At 54.7% G+C, this 18150-nt stretch overlaps 1 protein-coding gene across 1 annotated transcript in view; it reads left to right on the top strand.

Annotated features, from left to right (window-relative positions):
- MYBL2 (MYB proto-oncogene like 2) overlaps nucleotides 1-16003 on the top strand; it is a 29030-nt gene extending 13027 nt beyond the window's left edge. The window contains exons 7-14 of the mRNA XM_059897694.1: nucleotides 2504-2791; nucleotides 5705-6127; nucleotides 8502-8641; nucleotides 10130-10229; nucleotides 12010-12123; nucleotides 13380-13484; nucleotides 14759-14905; nucleotides 15466-16003. Coding sequence (XP_059753677.1) covers nucleotides 2504-2791; nucleotides 5705-6127; nucleotides 8502-8641; nucleotides 10130-10229; nucleotides 12010-12123; nucleotides 13380-13484; nucleotides 14759-14905; nucleotides 15466-15594 — 1446 coding nt within the window. The 3' untranslated portion in view covers nucleotides 15595-16003. The remainder of the gene's footprint in view (nucleotides 1-2503; nucleotides 2792-5704; nucleotides 6128-8501; nucleotides 8642-10129; nucleotides 10230-12009; nucleotides 12124-13379; nucleotides 13485-14758; nucleotides 14906-15465) is intronic.
- Nucleotides 16004-18150: the final 2147 nt, after the last annotated feature.

The raw sequence follows: 18150 nt of genomic DNA, 5'->3' as shown, positions 1-18150 counted from the left end.
TTAAATTGAAGTATAGTTGATTTACAATATTATAGTAGTTTCGGGTGTTTTTTTTGAACTATCTCATATGATTTATTCTTAAAAAACAAAGATTTGAAGCACATGTGTCGGAGTATGAAGATGGGACGTTGCTGGGTACATGGCAGATGACACGCTTCCTCTACACTGTTTTCCAATCTTTTCTGTAATTGTGAACTATTGAATAGTTCTTTTTAACACTCCACCTTTCCTTTTCCTGCTGGCCAGATTATAACTGTTCACTGCTCCAGTTCTTCTGCAACACCCTGCTGGAGCATTATATCATGTTTTTGCCTCTCTTTCTGGATTTTTCCGCTTCAGAGACTATTCCTTGCTTCCCAGATATGAAAGCATCTATGCGGTAACAGTTGAAAAAGCTGTAAAGTGAAATGTAAAAGGACTTCTCCCTCCTGTCTGGATTCCCCATGGGTCCCCTAACCAGAGGAATTCACTTCTCAGTTTCTTGTATGCCTAAGTAATATGTTTTCCAGGCTTTTACTTCTGATTAAATAAAAAGCATCCGTGCCACAGAGAGAAACAATGTGCTTCAGCAAACACGGAGAAGTCATCTTTCAGGATAGGGCAGAGTGGACAGTAGTCTCTGAAAATCCTCCTTGGCTGAAAGTCATTTCCTTGACTCTGTTTTCACCCCCCTGACGCTTTGTGTCTGGGAGGCTGGCCCTCTTGGGCCAGGGGGAGCTCCAGACCTTGATCCTGAGCACACAGGTCAGGTTACAGTGTGGGTTTCAGCCTCATCCACTCCTCTCCACTGTCATTTTAATGGTTCTATTGTGCTGGTAATTTATTTAATTAAGGTTACACCTGACTTTTTGTTGTTAGAAACAAAACTTTAATGGTTGTCATTGTAGCTAAATCACTGCTTATTTGCTCAGTTGTCTCTTGGGAAATTCCTAAAGGTAGCTAGATAACATTCTTTTAAAACTTTAAGGGACTTCCCTGGTGGGCCAGTGGTTAAGACTCCCACTTCCAGTGCAGGGGCCCTGGGTTCGATTCCCTGATCAGGGCACTAAGATCACGCATGCTGCGTGACATGGCCCCCCGCCCCCAAAAGACAAAAACAAAATAGATGTTAATACATTTTGCTAGATTGCCTGCCAGAAAACGTTTGCCTGTTCTTTGTGTATGGGACTACCTCACTAGTCAATGCTTGCAATTATAAATGATAAGTACTGAATTTTATTAGAAATTGCCAAACTTTTTTCAAAGTGGCTGTTTTCTGAAGTGCGAATCACATGTTGGTAGCTTTTAAATAGTATTCATAGCATTCTTCCCCTCCAGTTATAGCAGTTATAAGTTTTTAATCCAATCTGCTCTTATCTCCTTTTCTTCCTTTGCTTATATCTCAAACCATTTCCATTCTGTTCTCTTGATGGCAGTGGCAATAATAGCTACTAATTAGGTTGAAAGGTTTTCACACAGTTGTTGATCTGTGTACCCTCCCTGCTCTGTAAGCCTCAGTGTCCTCATTTTCTAGGCAAGGAAACTGACCCTCATCACAAGCTTGCCCAAGCTGGGAAATGGCAAAGCTCTGTCTGCATCCAGAGCCCATGTTCTCCCCCCATTAACACGGGACCCCGCTTCTCGCTCTGGACCAGGCCTGTGTTAATCACGTGTGCTGTTTTCAAGGCTCCTCAGGGGCTGTCAGGTCAACGAGTCAAGCTTGTTTCTGAGGTTCTGCCAGGAGAGCGATTGCCACAACGACCTACCTCTTTTCCTTTATTTTTTTTCTGTCACAAAATTAGTCTCCACTCCTTTTTCAAACTTTCATTTCGAAATAATATTAAGTATACAGAAAAGTTGAAAGAAGACTGCTCACCTATATCCTTTACTGGGTTCATTAATTTTTAACATTTGTCAGATTTGCTTTATCTTTCTCTATGTACATTTATTTTTTTTAAAGACCCTGTAGTTAATTATTTACTTAATGGCCGTGGCATGCAGATCCAGGCCCCCTGCAGTGGAAGTGTGGCATCTTAGCCACTGGACCGCCAGGGAAGTTCCAATATGCATATTTTTTTAACCTGAGTTATTTGAGAGTTGGTTGCATACATTGTGCCTTTTATTTCTTAATACTTGAGTGTGTGTTTCCTAAAAATAAGGACATTCACCTGTGTGACGACAGTACGCACTTGGAATTTAACATTGGTGTGAGACTTTTGACTAATCTACCGTCTAGATTCCATTTTTTCCTGCCCATGATCCAGTCCAGGATTAGACACTGTTTCGTTGTCCTATGTCTTTCATCTAATTTTATCTGGAATAGTTCATCAGCCTTTCCTAGCCTTTCATGATACTGATGTCTTTGAAACGTAAGGTAGGGCTAGTTATGTTATAGACTGTCTCTCAATTTGGGTTCACTTGAGTTTCCTTATTATTAGATTCGAGTTGTGCACTGTTAGCTGGAATACGGCATAGTTTATATCTCATAATGAAAAATCCAAACCACGTGCCCTGTGCCCACCAGAGAGGTCTCGTGACCAGCTGGCCCCCGGCGTTCCCTGCCCTGAAGGAAGAGGAGAGCAGTGAGGAGGAGGCCACGGGGGCTGCCCCCTCCCAGGAGCAGGAGCCTGTCCCCGCAGAGCTGGACGGAGTGCAGACGCCAGAGCCCCTGGAGGACTTCCCCAAGCGTGAAGACCAGGAGGGCTCCTCGCCGGAAACCAGCCTGCCCTACAAGTGGGTGGTGGAGGCCGCCAACCTCCTCATCCCTGCCGTGGGGTCCAGCCTCTCTGAAGCCCTGGACTTGATCGAGTCGGTAATGTTGGTCACGGCGCTTCCCAGTGGGCCCCGAGCACCCCCAGCAGGGAGCGCTTTCTCTCCGTAGGCGTCCGTCCTCCCGTCCGTTCGTTGTCTCGCTGATGTGGCTGAGCTGGTGCCGCGTACCCAGCCCAGCACCAGGGCCTGGTGACACCAAGATAGTGGCTGTGCAGCGCCTGCCCTCGGGGAGCTCCTGCCTCACCTGTACAGCGCAGGGTGGGGTGGGAGGGCTCGCGGTGGAAGCGGTACAGGAGTCCTCAGGGGTGACGGGGGAGGGTGTTGGAAGCGATAACACAACCCGGGTGGGCATTGGTGTCTGTGGCAGCACAGGTGGTTGGGTGTCCCTAGAGAGGACCCTGGGAAGGGCCAGGGTTTGGGGCTACAGTGGTGAGTGGGTCCTGGTTACTCAGGTAGAGCAGCCCCTGGGGCCACGCTGGCTGTGGATTGTGCACCTTTGGGGAAGGCACCCCAGTGGGAGGTGTACTTCTTGGTGTGACCTCCCAGGTCCATCAGCCAGGCCTGTGGTGTGAAGTGGGTTTTAGGAGGTGGTGGGCAAGAGGCCGGCGACCAGGGGTCGAGGGGTCCAGTGGGCAGCGCCCACACTCACCTTCCCACTTGGGCTTCCTCCTATTGGCTGAGAATATTGACACTGTTTATTGAGCATTTGCTAAATACCAGGCTGTGGGCTTAATGTATAGTCCACACGGTATCCTGTGAGGGGTGTCCTTTCTGTGTTTTGCAGATGAGACTGAGGCTCAGAGAGATCAAGTAAGTGTACCCAAAGGTCAAAGGTCACACAGCAAGTAAGGTGCCTAGGTCTTAACCATCATGCTGTGCTCCACTGTCCTGCCCAGTGAGCGTTTGGATGGTGGGGTGGCTCTCAGGTGGGCTGTCTGCTCAGACCCTCTGGCTCTGGGTCTCACCTCTTGCCCCTAGTGGCTGGGACTGTGGTGTCCCCTTCACTACAAGGGATTTCAGAGTAGCGATGCGTGTGTCAGTCTGTTCAGCAAATAGCCCTGGGGCCACTGTGGGCTGTCCCTCTTTTGGGCTCTGAGGAAGGGCTGAGATGAGAGTGGGCCCACTCTGCACTGCTGGTGCTTCACAGTGTTGCCTCCATCCACCCTCAGACTGCTCTCTTGAGCGCCCGCTGTATGCCAGGCCCGGTGCTTCTTTTGTAATGATAGTTTCTAATATTTGAGTGCCTGCCTTGTGCCAGGCTTGTTACTTGCTACCTCTCTATATGCTCTTAGTTCTTTAACAGCCTGTGAAGTGGGTGGTGGACTCAGCTCAAGCTCAGAGAGGTTAGGAGGCTTGTCCAGCGTCACACAGCTGGTGAGTGCCGAGCTCGAGCTCTCTCCACGATGACCTTCAGCGACTGATGGGGAGTGATAGTGGTTGCAGAAGCACTGCCGTCTGTCCCTCCGGGCAGTCCTTGTAGCATGTGCTCCGGTCTGTTAGATGCCATCCATTCCGGGGCCTCTCCGAGGTTGGGGTTGGCTGCTGGGAGGAATGCCTGGAGACAGCACAGCTCTGAGCCGGCCTCCACCCTTAGCAATGAACTTGAGCTAGGCTTCTGTGAGCTCTAAGGACCAGAAATCACCACTAGGGTCTCGGTCCATTGAGGGCCAGACCTCCAGGGACCAGTAGAAACTTCTGTATCCAGAAGCCCTTGGGCTGGGTTGTAATTTACTGGGCAAAGGCAGAAAGACCTGGGCGTGCCTCTTAGAATTGCTCTTGGAAACTTAGTGACCTCAGGCCGATCACACCCTCTTGGACCTGGCTTCCTCAGTATGAGAGGGGAAAGTAATGCTTCTCTAGCAGGGTGTCTGTGGGGTTGGAAACAGTGTAGGTGACGCACCCAAGGAGGTGCTGCGATTGACAGGCTCATGGGGCCCAGTGGTGCCTCCTCTCTGGGTACGTGGCTGGCAAATCAAGACCCTTCAACCTGCTCACGGCCTTGGGCCCAAAGCCTCACTTCCAGTTCTCTGTTAAGGAAATAGCTACAAATGCAGGAGAAGACTTACATCCAAGATGTTCATAAAGATGCTATTTTTAATTTTTAAGAATTAGAGGGAAAAACCTAATGTCCTATAGAAAGGGGATAATTATGTAACATGTTCAAATGGTGGTATATTTTACAGCCATTAAAATTGTTAAAAGTTGACCTTTTTTCACTATAATAACAACTAATATTGATAGTAAATATTAAACTCACAGGTAATAGAATGAGGTGCAGTCATTATTGCAGCTTTACCGAAACTTTAAATGGAAAAAAGAAGTTAAATAGAAATGATTTGTACTAAAGTTAGAAACATTGAAAATACTAAATATTTAGGGACACATGTAAGTGGTAATTGATAAACAAATGCATAAAGATGGTAAATACCAAATTCCGGCAGTGATTTCCTGCATGCAGGCAGAGGATGTGCCAGGTAGACCTGGAGCTTTAGTGATAAGGTTTTATTTCTTAGGCTTATTGATGGGTATGTGAGTATTTTTCTTTGTGCTTTTTGTATATCTTAAAAACGCACAGAACATTTTTGTAAATAACAGCAAGCAGCCATAGGCACGATATGACTTCAGTTATGTTTCCAAATACAGATACAAAGACATAGAAGAATCTGAGGAAAGGCAAGACAATGTTAAGGGTGATCGTTCCTGGGCTGTGGGATCATACTTTTTTTTTTTTTTTGGCTGGGCCACGCGGCTTGCGGGATCTTAGTTCCCTGACCAGGGAACGAACCCGTGCCCCATGCAGTGGAAGCGTGGAGTCTTAACCACTGCGCCACCAGGGAAGTCCCTGTGGGATCATGCTTGATGCCTGTGTACTTTAACGAATGAGCCCTGTGGTATATCAACCGGTAGAAAAGCAGAGCCGTTGCAGTTATTCCTAAACCCCCTCTCTGGGCAGGACCCCGATGCTTGGTGTGACCTGAGTAAGTTTGACCTCCCCGAGGAGCCATCCGCAGAGGGCAGCGTTGGCGGCAGCCCGGTGCAGCCCCATCCATCGCAGCAGCAGCAGCAGCAGCAGGCCCCGCCAACCCGCCAGCCTGCCGCCGCTGTGCCCAGCGTGACCGAGTACCGCCTGGACGGCCACACCATCTCGGACCTGAGCCGGAGCAGCCGGGGCGAGCTGATCCCCATCTCCCCCAGCACTGACGTGGGGGGCTCGGGCATCAGCACACCGCCCTCGGTGCTCAAGCGGCAGAAGAAGAGGCGAGTCGCCCTGTCACCTGTCACGGAGAACAGCGCCAGCCTGTCCTTCCTGGACTCCTGCAACAGCCTCACCCCGAAGAGCACGCCCGTCAAGACCCTGCCCTTCTCGCCCTCCCAGGTGCGTGGACCCCACCCCGACTGATCTCTGGGCGTGGGTGACAGCCCCCTGTGCCCAGTGCTGGGGACCCTGGAGGGCAGAAACAGGCCTGGCCCTGCCCTCTTGAAGCATCCGTGCTGATGGGAAGACCAGTTAATAAAAAAGGACCCAAAGAAACGTGATGAATGGAGTGGAAAAGGCGGCTTATGGTACTTCGGGTGCATCTAGTCGGGGAAGGGTGTCAGCCAGGCAGGCTTCTATGAGCAGCGGATTGCTGGAGCTGGGGGCAGAGGGTGATAAACGGACCAGGAAGGGAAGAGGACTCAGTGTGTGTTAAAAGAGTGGGTTTACTGAGCACCGATTTTATAGCAGATTTGCCAGCCCTGGGGAGCGAAGGGGCCGATGACAGCCCTGCCCATGGAGAGGATGGCTGGGGTGGGGGACTCGGTGGTCAGAATGTCCTGAGGAAAGGGCTGTGGGAGGAGCAGTTACTGAGTCGCTGAGAGCTTGTTGTGTTGAGTACTGCTTCCCAGGCTCTGTTTGTAATAGACACAGTGTTGGGGGGAGCCTGGAGGGCCCTGTCTTTCCTAGAGGTGAGGGAGGCACTCAGAGAGTGGTGTCTCAGGTGGGGTTTGTTGATTGATCGGCTTGAATGTAGGCTTGGAGTCAAGGGGAGAGCAGAGTATGGTGTGAAGTCCAGAGCTAGGACTCATGGATGGGAGGCAGGAGGAGTGACGGGGGCAAGAGGACTGATGGGGAACAGGAGGAGTGATGGGGGGCAGGAGGAATGATGGGGCAAGAGGTGTGATGGGGCAGGAGGAGTGATGGGGGCAGGAGGAGTGATGGGGGCAGGAGGAGTGATGGGGCAAGAGGTGTGATGGGGCAGGAGGAGTGATGGGGGCAGGAGGAGTGATGGGCAGGAGGAGTGATGGGGCAGGAGGAGTGATGGGGGCAGGAGGAGTGATGGGGGGCAGGAGGAATGATGGGGGCAGGAGGAGTGATGGGGGGCAGGAGGAATGATGGGGGGCAGGAGAAGGATTGAGGGATGGGGGCTGGGGCCTCGGAAGGTCCTGGGTACAGCTAGGGGGTATCCACTGCGCTGGGGGCTGTGGGGTGGGGGATGGACTGGGGGGGGGCAAGAGGCAGGCCCAGGGCAGGAGGGGGGCGGGCAGAGGCTTTGGGTCTCAAGGGTTTCCTCCCTCCTGTGGGGACGCAAGAGAATGAGGCCCAGTGGTGGCACGTTTCCAGAGGCCACCCTCTGCTGTAGAGGGACTGAGGCCAGGCCTATGTGTCGGGATGTCTGGTGGTGTTTCTGCAAGGTGCCCTGTGTTAGTTCACTGGGGCTGCCATGACAAAGAACTGCACACAGGGGGACTGGAATAGCAGATTCATTTTCTTAGTTCTGGAGTCTAGAAGTCCAAGATCAGGGTGTGAGCAGGATTGGTTTCCTCTGAGGTCTCTGGCTTCTACGTGGTAATCTCCTCTCTGTGTCTTCACTTGGTCTTCCTTCAGTGTCTGTGTCCTAATCTCTTTTCTCTTATAATCTCTTCTTCTTTTCTAAACTTCTTCTAAGGACACCAGTCTTATTGGATCAGGGCTCACCCATGTGGCCTCATTTTACCATAATCACCTCTTTAAAGGCCCATCTCCAAATACAGTCACAGTCTGAGGTGCTGGGAGTTACGGTGTAAATATGTGAATTTGGAGAGAAAACGGTTTAGCCCATAGCAGGCCTTCCATGAGGGCTGCTGGCTGGAGAAGGAAGACAGCAGGGCTGGAACTGCCCAGAGAGCAGCCCAGGGTGACTGGGTGCAGCTGCCCTGCCCAGGGACCTTGCAGAGGGCGGTGGGCCTGAGGGCTGCAGGTGGCCCTGGGCTGCCAAGGGCACCTTCAGGGCAGCGGGGAGAGGGTGGTGCTTCAGATCTGGGTTTGAGTCCCGCCTCTAGCACTCAGCGCAGGAATCCAAACCTCTCTTATCTGTAAAGGGGGATCGTAATCTTTACATTTCAGAGGATCTGTGAAAACTATTTGAAATTCTCAGTGTGCAGTGCTCAGCTCTGGTGTGAGAGGGTGTGTCTAAGTGTTGATGTCACCATCTCCATCATCACTGACCCGTCTGTTGCAGTTCATTTAAGAGCTACTTTTTTTTTTCTTCTGAAAAGGAGCTGCTCTCAGTCAGCTTTCTTTGCCTTAAGTACACTGTCATCAGCGCGTGGGGGTGGGGGATGGACCTCCCATCATCCTGGCAAAGCGAGGATTGGGTAATGCCCAGCCTGGGGTCTACATGGACCTGCTCAATGGGTCCCTGCCCATCTGTCCTGGCCTTTGCTCCCTGGCGCCTGCCGGTGGGCTCTTAGGTCATCACCTTATCTTGTTTCCTTGGTCTTCCTGGCAGTTTCTGAACTTCTGGAACAAACAGGACACACTAGAGCTGGAGAGCCCCTCGCTGACGTCCACCCCCGTGTGCAGCCAGAAGGTGGTGGTCACCACGCCGCTGCACCGGGATAAGACGCCCCTGCACCAGAAACACGCTGCGTGAGTGCTGTGCCCCCGCCGCACCTGCGCTGGGCCTGCCTCTCCCCAAACGGTGGCCGGCCTGGCGGAGAAGGTTCTCTGGGGGAGGGACCCTTTGGAAAACCACCTGAGACTCTGTTACAGGAAGGCAGCCTCCTCCTGGTCACCACACCTCTTCACTTCCGTCAGGATAGTCTGCTGCTTCACCTCTGTTCTAATTCTTTCTTTTTTTTTTTTTTTTTTTTCTTTTTTTTGGCCACGCCGCATGGCTTGAGGAATCTTAGTTCCCTGACCAGGGATTGAACCTGCGCCCTCGGCAGTGAAAGCACGCGGAATTCTAACCACTGGACCGCTAGGGAATTCCCCGGTTTTTATTTTTTAACTTGATGGTTTTCTAATCTCAGAAATGGAGAGAGTCCACATTGCCACGAAAAATTTAATCTCTGCATCCTTTATAAGTTTCAAGTGCAGATCCACTGTGTTTGAGTAGCCCTACGTGAAGGACAGAAGGGCCCCCAGTTCTCTCTGTCTCTCTGGTGCTTAGTCAGGAGGGATGGCCGTGCCCCACCTCCCGTGCGTATGAAGCACAGCGTTTCACCTTCAACCTGTACAGGTTGCTTACCTGCTTCTGTGCTTTCACAATAAGTTTCCTTCCTTGTGCCATCGTGACTCTTGAATTCCAAGTAGAGAGAGTTACTTAACTGGTCTTCTGCTTGTTACATGTGCCGGGGGAGAAGCATTGCTATTTATGTTTCAGCAGTTAAGTTGTAATTCAGGAATCAGTTCAGGAGTTTTAGTTCTTGTAATGATATGTAATTTCAGAAAAGATGTATGAATTGCTTGGTCAGAAGTCAGTCTCTCAAGAGTTGATCTAACATTTAACATAAGTAGGCTTCATGAGAAATGATTCTCCCTTCAAGCCAAAATCTTGGACTTCAAATCTAAGCTCTTAAACATATGCTGGAACCAAGAAAAAGAATTGATACTTAGATATGTTTCATGAGAAATGATTCTCTATTCAAGCCAAAATCCTGGACTTGAAGTTCTTAAACAGACAGCTGGAATCGCAAAAGGAGTCGCTGCTTCTCCGGAGAGAGGTTGGAGAGGGATGCGGTCTTCCTGGATCCCCACCTTCCTCGCCTCCCCCTTCTCTCGCTGGTTCTGCAGTGTGGCCACAGGCTGGCCTTGTTTTATGGAGAATCCTAGTGACAGCAGCCTTCTCAGTCGTTCTTCCAGCCTTTCTGGTGTGCTGGACCCTCAGACTCTTCCCTGTTCTTTCCCGTTTCTGAGGATAGCCCTTCCTCTCAGCCCCTGTAACTCCCTTTGCGGGTGGGGAGGTGGGTGGGTGGGCAAGTGTGATGGGAAGAGACTGTGTCCGGGGGTTGCCTCCCTGCTGCTGAAGCCAGAGGTCCGGTGGAGGGCGGTGTGGGAATCACGGGCAGCCTGCAGCAGAGCAGCTGGTGTCTGCCCCCAGCCCCGTCGTGAAGCCTCCTCCTCTGTCCCCGGCAGGTTTGTAACCCCAGATCAGAAGTACTCCAGGGACAGCACTCCTCACACACCGACCCCGTTCAAGAACGCCCTGGAGAAGTACGGACCACTAAAGCCCCTGGTACGTGGTATGGCCGGGCTGGTCCTCCAGCCATTTACAGTTCACAGGGCCCTGTCCCTCTGAGATCTCATTAGATTCTCCCAGCAGCCCTGAGAAGTTGCAGATACCCTAGTTTTATAAATGGGGCCCCCGAGGTGGAGTTACCAGTTCATCAGACATCTCCTGAGCAGCTGCCACGTGCCAGGCGGTGCTGGGTGCTGGAGCCACGGTGGCGTCCTGGTGAAGCTGGGAGTTTGTGGTGGTGGAAGCTGGCAATCGGCATGTAAATGCATAAATGACTAAATACTCAGCACCTGGCCATGCCAAGCAGAACATGGGCAGGAGTTGGGACGGAGAAGGACTTGCTCGGGCGCTGGGGCTGCTTCAGGAAAGTGGCGAATTGCTCCTCAAACCTAAGCCTTTTGACCAGCTGCCCGTCCTTTGCAAAACACGGGAAAGCACTCATGGGTGGGCTGGATGGAGATGGCTAGCCAGTGAGGAGACACCTCCTGGGGTGCTTCCCCAGCAGTGTGAGAATGGCCCTTCTCCCCTGACTCTTCCCAGTTCATGGGACGGTCCTGCTTTCCCCAAGGGCAAAAGAGAGAGCTGGCACCCCGGGTTTTCCGAAATAGGCTGTGTCTTAGAAACCAGCTGAAGGTGGGAGAAAGGCAGGTTGTGGAGAAGCGTTTGCCTGTGGACAAAGCCTGCAGCGAGCTCCCCTCCGTGCTCACCACGTGGGGTCTGGGTGGTGGGGCCGTGGTCTCCCCATCCTGGGATGCAGCTGGTGGAGTTGCACAGGCCCCAGGCCAGGCCCCAGTCAGCACTGCCCTTTCCTGTCTGAGTGGGGTTCGGCTCCCAGATACTAAGAGGTCTGCATGCTCTCCAGGCACGGCTGGAGGGTGAATCTGCCCTTGGCAGCGATAGTTCAAGCACATGGGGGCTTTTATTTTTTTACTTTTTTTTTTTTTTAAATAAATTTATTTATTAATTAATTTATTTTTGGCTGCGTTGGGTCTTCGTTGCTGCACGCGGGCTTTCTCTAGTTGCGGCGAGCGGGGGCTACTCTTCGTTGCGGTGCATGGGCTTCTCATTGCGGTGGCTTCTCTTGTTGTGGAGCACGGGCTCTAGGCGCATGGGCTTCAGTAGTTGCGGCACGCAGGCTCAGTAGTTGTGGCGCCCGGCCTTAGTTGCTCCATGGCGTGTGGGATCTTCCCGGACCAGGGCTCGAACCCGTGTCCCCTGCACTGGCAGGCGGATTCTTAACCACTGCACCACCAGGGAAGCCCACATGGGGGCTTTTAGAGCGACTTCTCGGGTGTTACTCTACCCTACACCGCTGCTCAGTAGCTCTCTCCCTCCCCTGGTCTCTGCCGCCTGAGCCCCCAGGCCCGAGAAAGGGAAATGGAGTCAACGTCCCCGTTAGTGTGGGACCGAGGGGTGAAGGAGTTAGGGTTTTGAGTGCATCCAGGTTCTAACCTCACAGCTCTGTGGCCTTGGGCTGGGGTCTCGCCCACTCTGAGCCTCCGATTCTACCTTGTGGAAGATGACAGCTATTTCCCCGGGTTGTGTGAGGTTGGCTGTGGTCAAGTGGGGACACTCCGGGCCTGTGCGGCCCTCAGTGAGCTGAGGCCAGTGTCCCAGGCAGGACAGTTAGTGGCCGTGGGTACTGTGTGTGAGGCCAGTGTCCCGGCACTGGGCCTCCTCCCTGCGTTGCCTGGGTCTGCCCCGCCGCTCCCGTGAGCAGGCCCTGCCTGTGCCCTACGGCCTGGGCGCAGGGCCTCACTCACATCCCTGCCCGTAGCCCCAGACCCCGCACCTGGAGGAGGACTTGAAGGAGGTGCTACGCTCCGAGGCCGGCATTGAGCTCATCATTGAGGACGAAGTGAGGCCCGAGAAGCAGAAGAGGAAGGCTGGGGTGAGTGGCTGGCGGAGCGGGGAGCGAGTCTGGTAGACATAAGGCACCGGGGGAAGTGGAACTGTGGCCCCGGCCCTTTGTTCCTGCGGAGTGGTTGTCCGTGAAACCAACCAACGTAAGGCCTTGGTGCCTGGGACCCTTCCCTCTTCCCCTTTGAACTGGTGCCTTAGTTATTCAGCATTGTTTGGACCCCTCTGAAGCGGGCTCTGGGCTGGGTGGGGCGGCAGAACAGTGAGTAGGACCCAGAGTGGTCGCTCCCTCCAGGAGTTCAGTGGGTGGAAACAGCAAACACCCTAGTGACTCAATACGTACGGTGTTAAGGGGGTAGAAAGGGCACAAAGAGGATTTCAAGGGAAATCCTTGGTATGGAGCTGGCCAGGTGTCCTGGCTGCACGAGCAGGTGGGGGACAGTGGGCTCCGGTGAGGTGGGGAGCTGCTCTGGGCAGGGCCGGGCCATACTGGACAAGCTCTCCCACCGCCTGGCGTGTGGGGTTTCCCAACAGCAGGTGGCTCCATGTCCCCTCTGTCTTTGTGCCCCTTTCTTCCCAGGTGCTCTCCTGGGGAGCAGGGAAGATGGGAGTGTGCCGGGGTGGAGGGTGGTTGCGAAGGTGGGTGGCCAGGCTGGGAGGGACCCACTGGGCTGGGCCCCTGGGCGTGTACGTAGAGCATGGCCGGGACCCTCTCTGGCCCCTCTGTGTCCGAAGGTGGTTCCGAGCCGTGGTGGCACCTGTTTGGGGCACAGTGCTGGGTTGGGGGGTGAGTACTAGTCTCAGAGCCCCTCCCTGGCATTGGAGCTGACCCCTGGCCTGCTTATAGGAAGTGCGGGGGTGGGGCTGAGCATTCCTGTAACGCCTGTGTCCCGTGGGGTCCCATGTCTCCATGTCACTCACCGGCAGGTAGGTGTTTTAGCTGTAACTTGGCTGTTTAGGGGAGCGTTTCGTGCAGTAGAGACTTGGGGGCTGCACTTGGTCCCTTTGGGGATGAGGTTGGGTGGAGGATGGCGTTGGTGTCCTCAGTACCAACACTGAGCATCTGGCAGGACAGTCTGCTCTGTGGGCAGAGTCTGCAGCGGGGCCAAAGTGTCCTGGTCCCCCATGCCCCCCCCCAGAAAATCCTTGCCAGCCGGGCATGCTCAAGGACTCCCCTGCACCAGGGCCTGGTTCTGTGACCAGGGCAGCTGGGGCCGGCGTCATCAGGCGCTGGTGGTGACCCGGGGGAATCCAAACGCCTGCCCTAAGCACCTCCTCCTCCCCCAGCTGCGGCGAAGCCCCATCAAGAAAGTCCGCAAGTCCCTGGCCCTTGACATCGTGGATGAGGACATGAAGCTGATGATGTCCGCGCTGCCCAAGGCTCTGCCCTTGGTAAGGGGTCTGGGAGAGAAGCCATCCTGTGAGGCCACCTGCTACTCCCCACGCGAGCTGCAGGAGGCTGGGGGGATGGAGTCTCCCTGGGGGCCTTCACCTCTTGAGCCCTTTAGCCTGGAGAGGACCCTGGAGGTGGAATCTGGTGATTCTCGGGCTGGGCTTCCACGTGCCGGGCTCAGCAGGGAGGGGGCAGCTGGGCACCACCCCCCTGGCTTCAGACAGCCCTGCTTGTGTCTTTCACATAAAGGTTTATTTGGCAAGAGTTGCATTGCTAGAACACGTTTGACAGCCGTGGTTTCTGAGTCCCCAGCGCCTTCCCTTGTGTTCTGCTCCTGAGGGTGACCCAGGAGAGGGTCAGTGACGTGCCTCAGGGCATAGTCAGGGGATTGGGGCACCTCAGCTCTGGCATGGGTGCTTCCCAGTTCCCAGGCCAACCTCCAGCAAGGGGGCTGCTGCCTACACAGAGGCTGGGCCGCAGAAACCATGCCATGCTATTGATCCCTTGCAGCAGACAGTGGGCTGAGCCCGTCTTCTGCTGGTAGCAGACAGTGAGGGCTGTGGCAGAGCTCACGAGACAGGAGTGCCTGACCAGATCCTGCAGGCGCGCCTGCTGCTCTCATAGCCCTTGCAGGCAAACCTCCCTTTGGCCAGGCGTCCCTGCCAGCCAGACCTGCAGCCAGCATCGCCTTGGGCAAGTAAAATAATTAGCAGAAAGAGAAAAAGTTAGGGCAAGTGGTTAAGAACAGAGGAGGTGGAGTGGGGGGCCTAGGGTGAGTCCTGACACCGGGCCCTGGTCTCTGGTGTCTCTTAGGTCCCTGAGCCTCAGGTTCTTGCCTGTAATGAGGGCACTGAGCCCAGTAGGCTGTTAGGAGGGTAAAGGCCTGTCCGGGAGTCCTGGGGTGCTTTGTGCAGCTCCCAGTGAGTTCTAGTCGACGCAGGCACCTCTGTGGGTGTTTCTGGTCCCAGGAGAAGCTGGAGCATCTTCGTATCCACCTGGGATGGGGAGGAACCAGATTCATGTAAAAAGGAACCAGCATTATTGGGCGTTTACTAGGTGCCAGGCTCTGAAACAGGCACTTTACAGCTGTTTTCCTACTGAATCTTTAAATGAATTCCCATCTGGAAGAGGAAACTGAGGCTTAAAGAAGTAATATCCTGCCCAAGATCCTAACAGAGATGGTGGTGCTGGGATGTACCTGCTGTTTCGTTTTCTCCTTCCCACAAAGAGCTCATGGCAAAATGTTGAGCCTTCGATTTGGTTTTGGTTTCAGCCAACCAACATCCCACCAGGCTCCTCCGGCCTCACCCCGTCGGGCAGCAGAGAGGACAGCAGCCTGCTCAACGAGGGCTTCCTGCAGGCCAAGCCCGAGAAGCCAGCGGCCCAGAAGCCCCGAGGCCACTTTCTGACTCCTGCCCCCGTGAGTGCATCCTCCTCGGGCCCTTGCTCTGTGCGCTTCACACCTCAGGGCCTTTGCACAGGCTTTGCCTCTGCCTGATTAACTTAGGCTTCACATCTCTGTCCAGACGTCACTCCCTCAGGGAATCTGTGTACTAGAGACCACCCCCTCCACAAAGCCCCTCCTTCATGATGTGGTCTCACTCGTAATTAAGACATTGTCTCTGTGACTTCTGTCCTTGAAGGCAGGGGTTCCCTGCCTGCTCCTCTCACCATCTGCACGGGTCAACCCCTCTCTGCTCCTCACCAGCCTGCGTGGCTGTAGCTTTTCCTCATGCGGAGGCTGGTGCCATGTAGTAGGGGTGGGGAGGGTGGGGCTTGTGTCCTGGTCCAGCCTCCTTGTTCTACATCTGAGGACTCCCAGGTCCACCAGGAAGGTGCAGTGAGCACAGAAAGACTTGTGGCTTCTAGAGGGAGGGAGCGTCATAGAAATGTCCCCACCCCTCCCCGACCAGAGTTGCCAGGCTTCCCCTGGGAGCACGCTGCCCCTGCCTGGGTGGTAACCCTTTTGCCTCCTCCCAGATGACCAGCGCCTGGAAGATGGTGGCCTGTGGGGGTACCAGGGACCAGCTCTTCATGCAGGAGAAAGCCCGGCAGCTCCTGGGCCGCCTGAAGCCCAGCCACACATCTCGGACCCTCATCTTGTCTTAGGGGCTTGGCAGTCACGAGCCCATTCTCATGTTTACAAGGGGCTGGGGGGCCGAGTCTAGGCTGTGAATTTGAGAATCACACAAAGACGACCGCCTGCAGGGAGCCTTCTGCCGCCGGCCCCTCCCCAGACTGCTCAGGTGGAGGCAGAGCAGGGCCTCCCACTGTCCTGTCTCCGAGTCCGGCTGCAGCTGCGGGCGGTTCCTGGTGCTAACAGAACAAAGTCCCACCTCTGAGCTGGCCCAGCCCTCCCCCCAGTGCCACAGGGAGCCCCGTTAGCTTCTCCCAAGCCCTGGTCAGGCCTGGCCTCATCTCAGACCCCTGCTCAGGACAGGGGCTGTGGCCAGCACGCTCCTTCCTTCAACCCGTTGGTACATTTTCTTGAAAGAATAAAAGTCGTCTTTCTCCTGTGCTCTGGACCCCACCTTCCTCCTGGATCCTGCTCGTGGTTCCCTGGTGACAGTGCTTGCCTGGTGACTGTCCTTAGGGCCCTGAGGGATGCAGGGACCGGGGCCCTCATCCTCAGAGTGCAATCTTGTCTGCACAGCCCAGGCCTGGGTCTCTGGACTCTGTTGCCCCCAGGGACCCAATGTGCTGGAGGCAGTTTTCTCTGTACCCAGTGGGTGTTTCACAAAGCTCTGAGGACTTGGGGAAGGCGGGGGTGGGGGGGCAGTGGTTGGCCCTTGCCGTGGTTGGCTGAACTGGCCTGTGATGAGCCCCACCCCCAGATCAGGCTGGTAAACAAGGAGTGACCGGCAGCTGGGCAGAACCTTCTGGCCACGGTGGCCCTAACTTCCCCAGGCCAAGGCAGCAGTTCCAGCCTGGGCTCTGGACCCTGGTCATGGGCCAGTGCACAGACTGGCACTTGACTGGTGGCCGGGAAGAGTCCCTGGGGACGGAAGAGGGGCAGGTGCCTGATTTAGAGAGGTCTAAATCAAGGAGTGATGTTTTCAGCAGTGGGATCCATCGGACAGGGCATGTGACCATCCCTGGGGGCTGCGGTCTCAGTTCACCGCAGGACGGCATCTGTCTGGGCAGCCCGGTATCCACACCCTGCTTCAGTGCCTCTGGTTCCCAAGGGACACTTGGGGGCAGGTCCTCTTGCCTGGGGTCCCCAGCCTCTAAAGAGAGGACTGGGAGTTAGGACGCCAGGGTTCAAGTCTGCCTGACTCTGACACAGCCCTGTCCTGTCAGCTGCACACAGTGTTCTGTCACTCAGCATTGACAGCCCTCCCCAGGCAGCCCCCATTGGTCACACATAGCCAGGCCTGGTTTGAGCCTGGCTGCGTCCTGGTCCCCGTTTGAGACCCGGGATGGGCCTCTACCCTTCCCACCTGCCTCCTGCCCACGTGGCTGAGCTGGACACTCCAGCCAGTCCCATGGCTGGGCCATGCCAGCTTCACGCCCCTGTGCATTTCCTGACTTCTTGGCCCGGACACCCCTCTGCCCACCTCCAAATCCCTTCCCCTGGTGACCCAGGCGCTGTCACTGACTTCTCCCCACGGGGCTGCTGGCATTGATGGGTGACCTGCCCTGCAGTGAGGGTGGGGGCAGGGGTACTTTGTCTCTAGGGGGATCGTACTGTGTGGAACACCCACGTCAGACCCAGACGCAGCGTGCCTGGGGACCACTTGGGATTCCCCGCCCCCTGGGGTCATCGTAAGCTCCTGGGGGTGATTCACAGTGGACTGGCCTGCAACCTGCCAGGGCCGTCTGCCCAGCGACGTCCTCCCCACCCACTGGGACTTACCCTGCGGCTCTTCCCTGTCCCCCAAGGGAGGTGGCTGCAGCCACTGCAGACCTGTTAGCTCGCCCTGGGGCTGTTCTCTGCTCTGTGCCTGAAATAAACACGCATCCAGGGTCCCTCCAACCACTGCCTCCCTCCCCCGCTTTGGTGAGGCATGGTTCTTTCTGGTGCTGAGGATCCGAGGGCAAAAAAAAAGAAAAATACCCCACCCGACTCCACCCCCAAACAACCTTACTCTCCTGGAGCTTAGACTCTAGAGAGGGCAGACAGATCTATATACAACATGCCAGAGGCAACAGGGGCTCCGAAGAAAAACAGCAGGGGAGTAATAGCCTGGGGGCTGGGCTGTCTGCTAAGAGGTAGGTTTGAGAGAAGGTTTGTCCACTGTGTGGACAGGGAGGGAAGAGCCCACTTGGGAAGGGTGGATTGGGTGCCACTGCAAGGGTGCTGAGGGCCCTGCTTGTGGTTTGACCATGAGACTGGGGGCCACAGTGCTCCAGCGGGGCCTGCAGCCTGGGGAACTTGACTATCCCGGCTCATCTGGAGCCTGGTGTTTTCCAGGCCACAGTGACAAGCAAGAGGGAATTAGCCAGCAAGGAGCCGAGGTGCCAATCTAAATGCCCAGCAGTGAGATTGATGGATCGTATGGAATTCCTATTTTTTTCCTATTCTGAGTTTACATTTTGTTTCAATTAGGTTTTGGGTACTTGCCGAAAAACTGGGCTGTTAAAGCCTTTGCAAGGATGGTGCAACTCTATCACCACCTGGTGGCCATTGGTGTGTTTGCAGCAGCAGGTAAAGTGAACCATAGA

The sequence above is a fragment of the Balaenoptera ricei genome, chromosome 15, assembly GCF_028023285.1.
Source record: "Balaenoptera ricei isolate mBalRic1 chromosome 15, mBalRic1.hap2, whole genome shotgun sequence".
NCBI lineage: Eukaryota > Metazoa > Chordata > Mammalia > Artiodactyla > Balaenopteridae > Balaenoptera > Balaenoptera ricei.
This window is presented reverse-complemented; position numbering and strand designations above follow the sequence as displayed.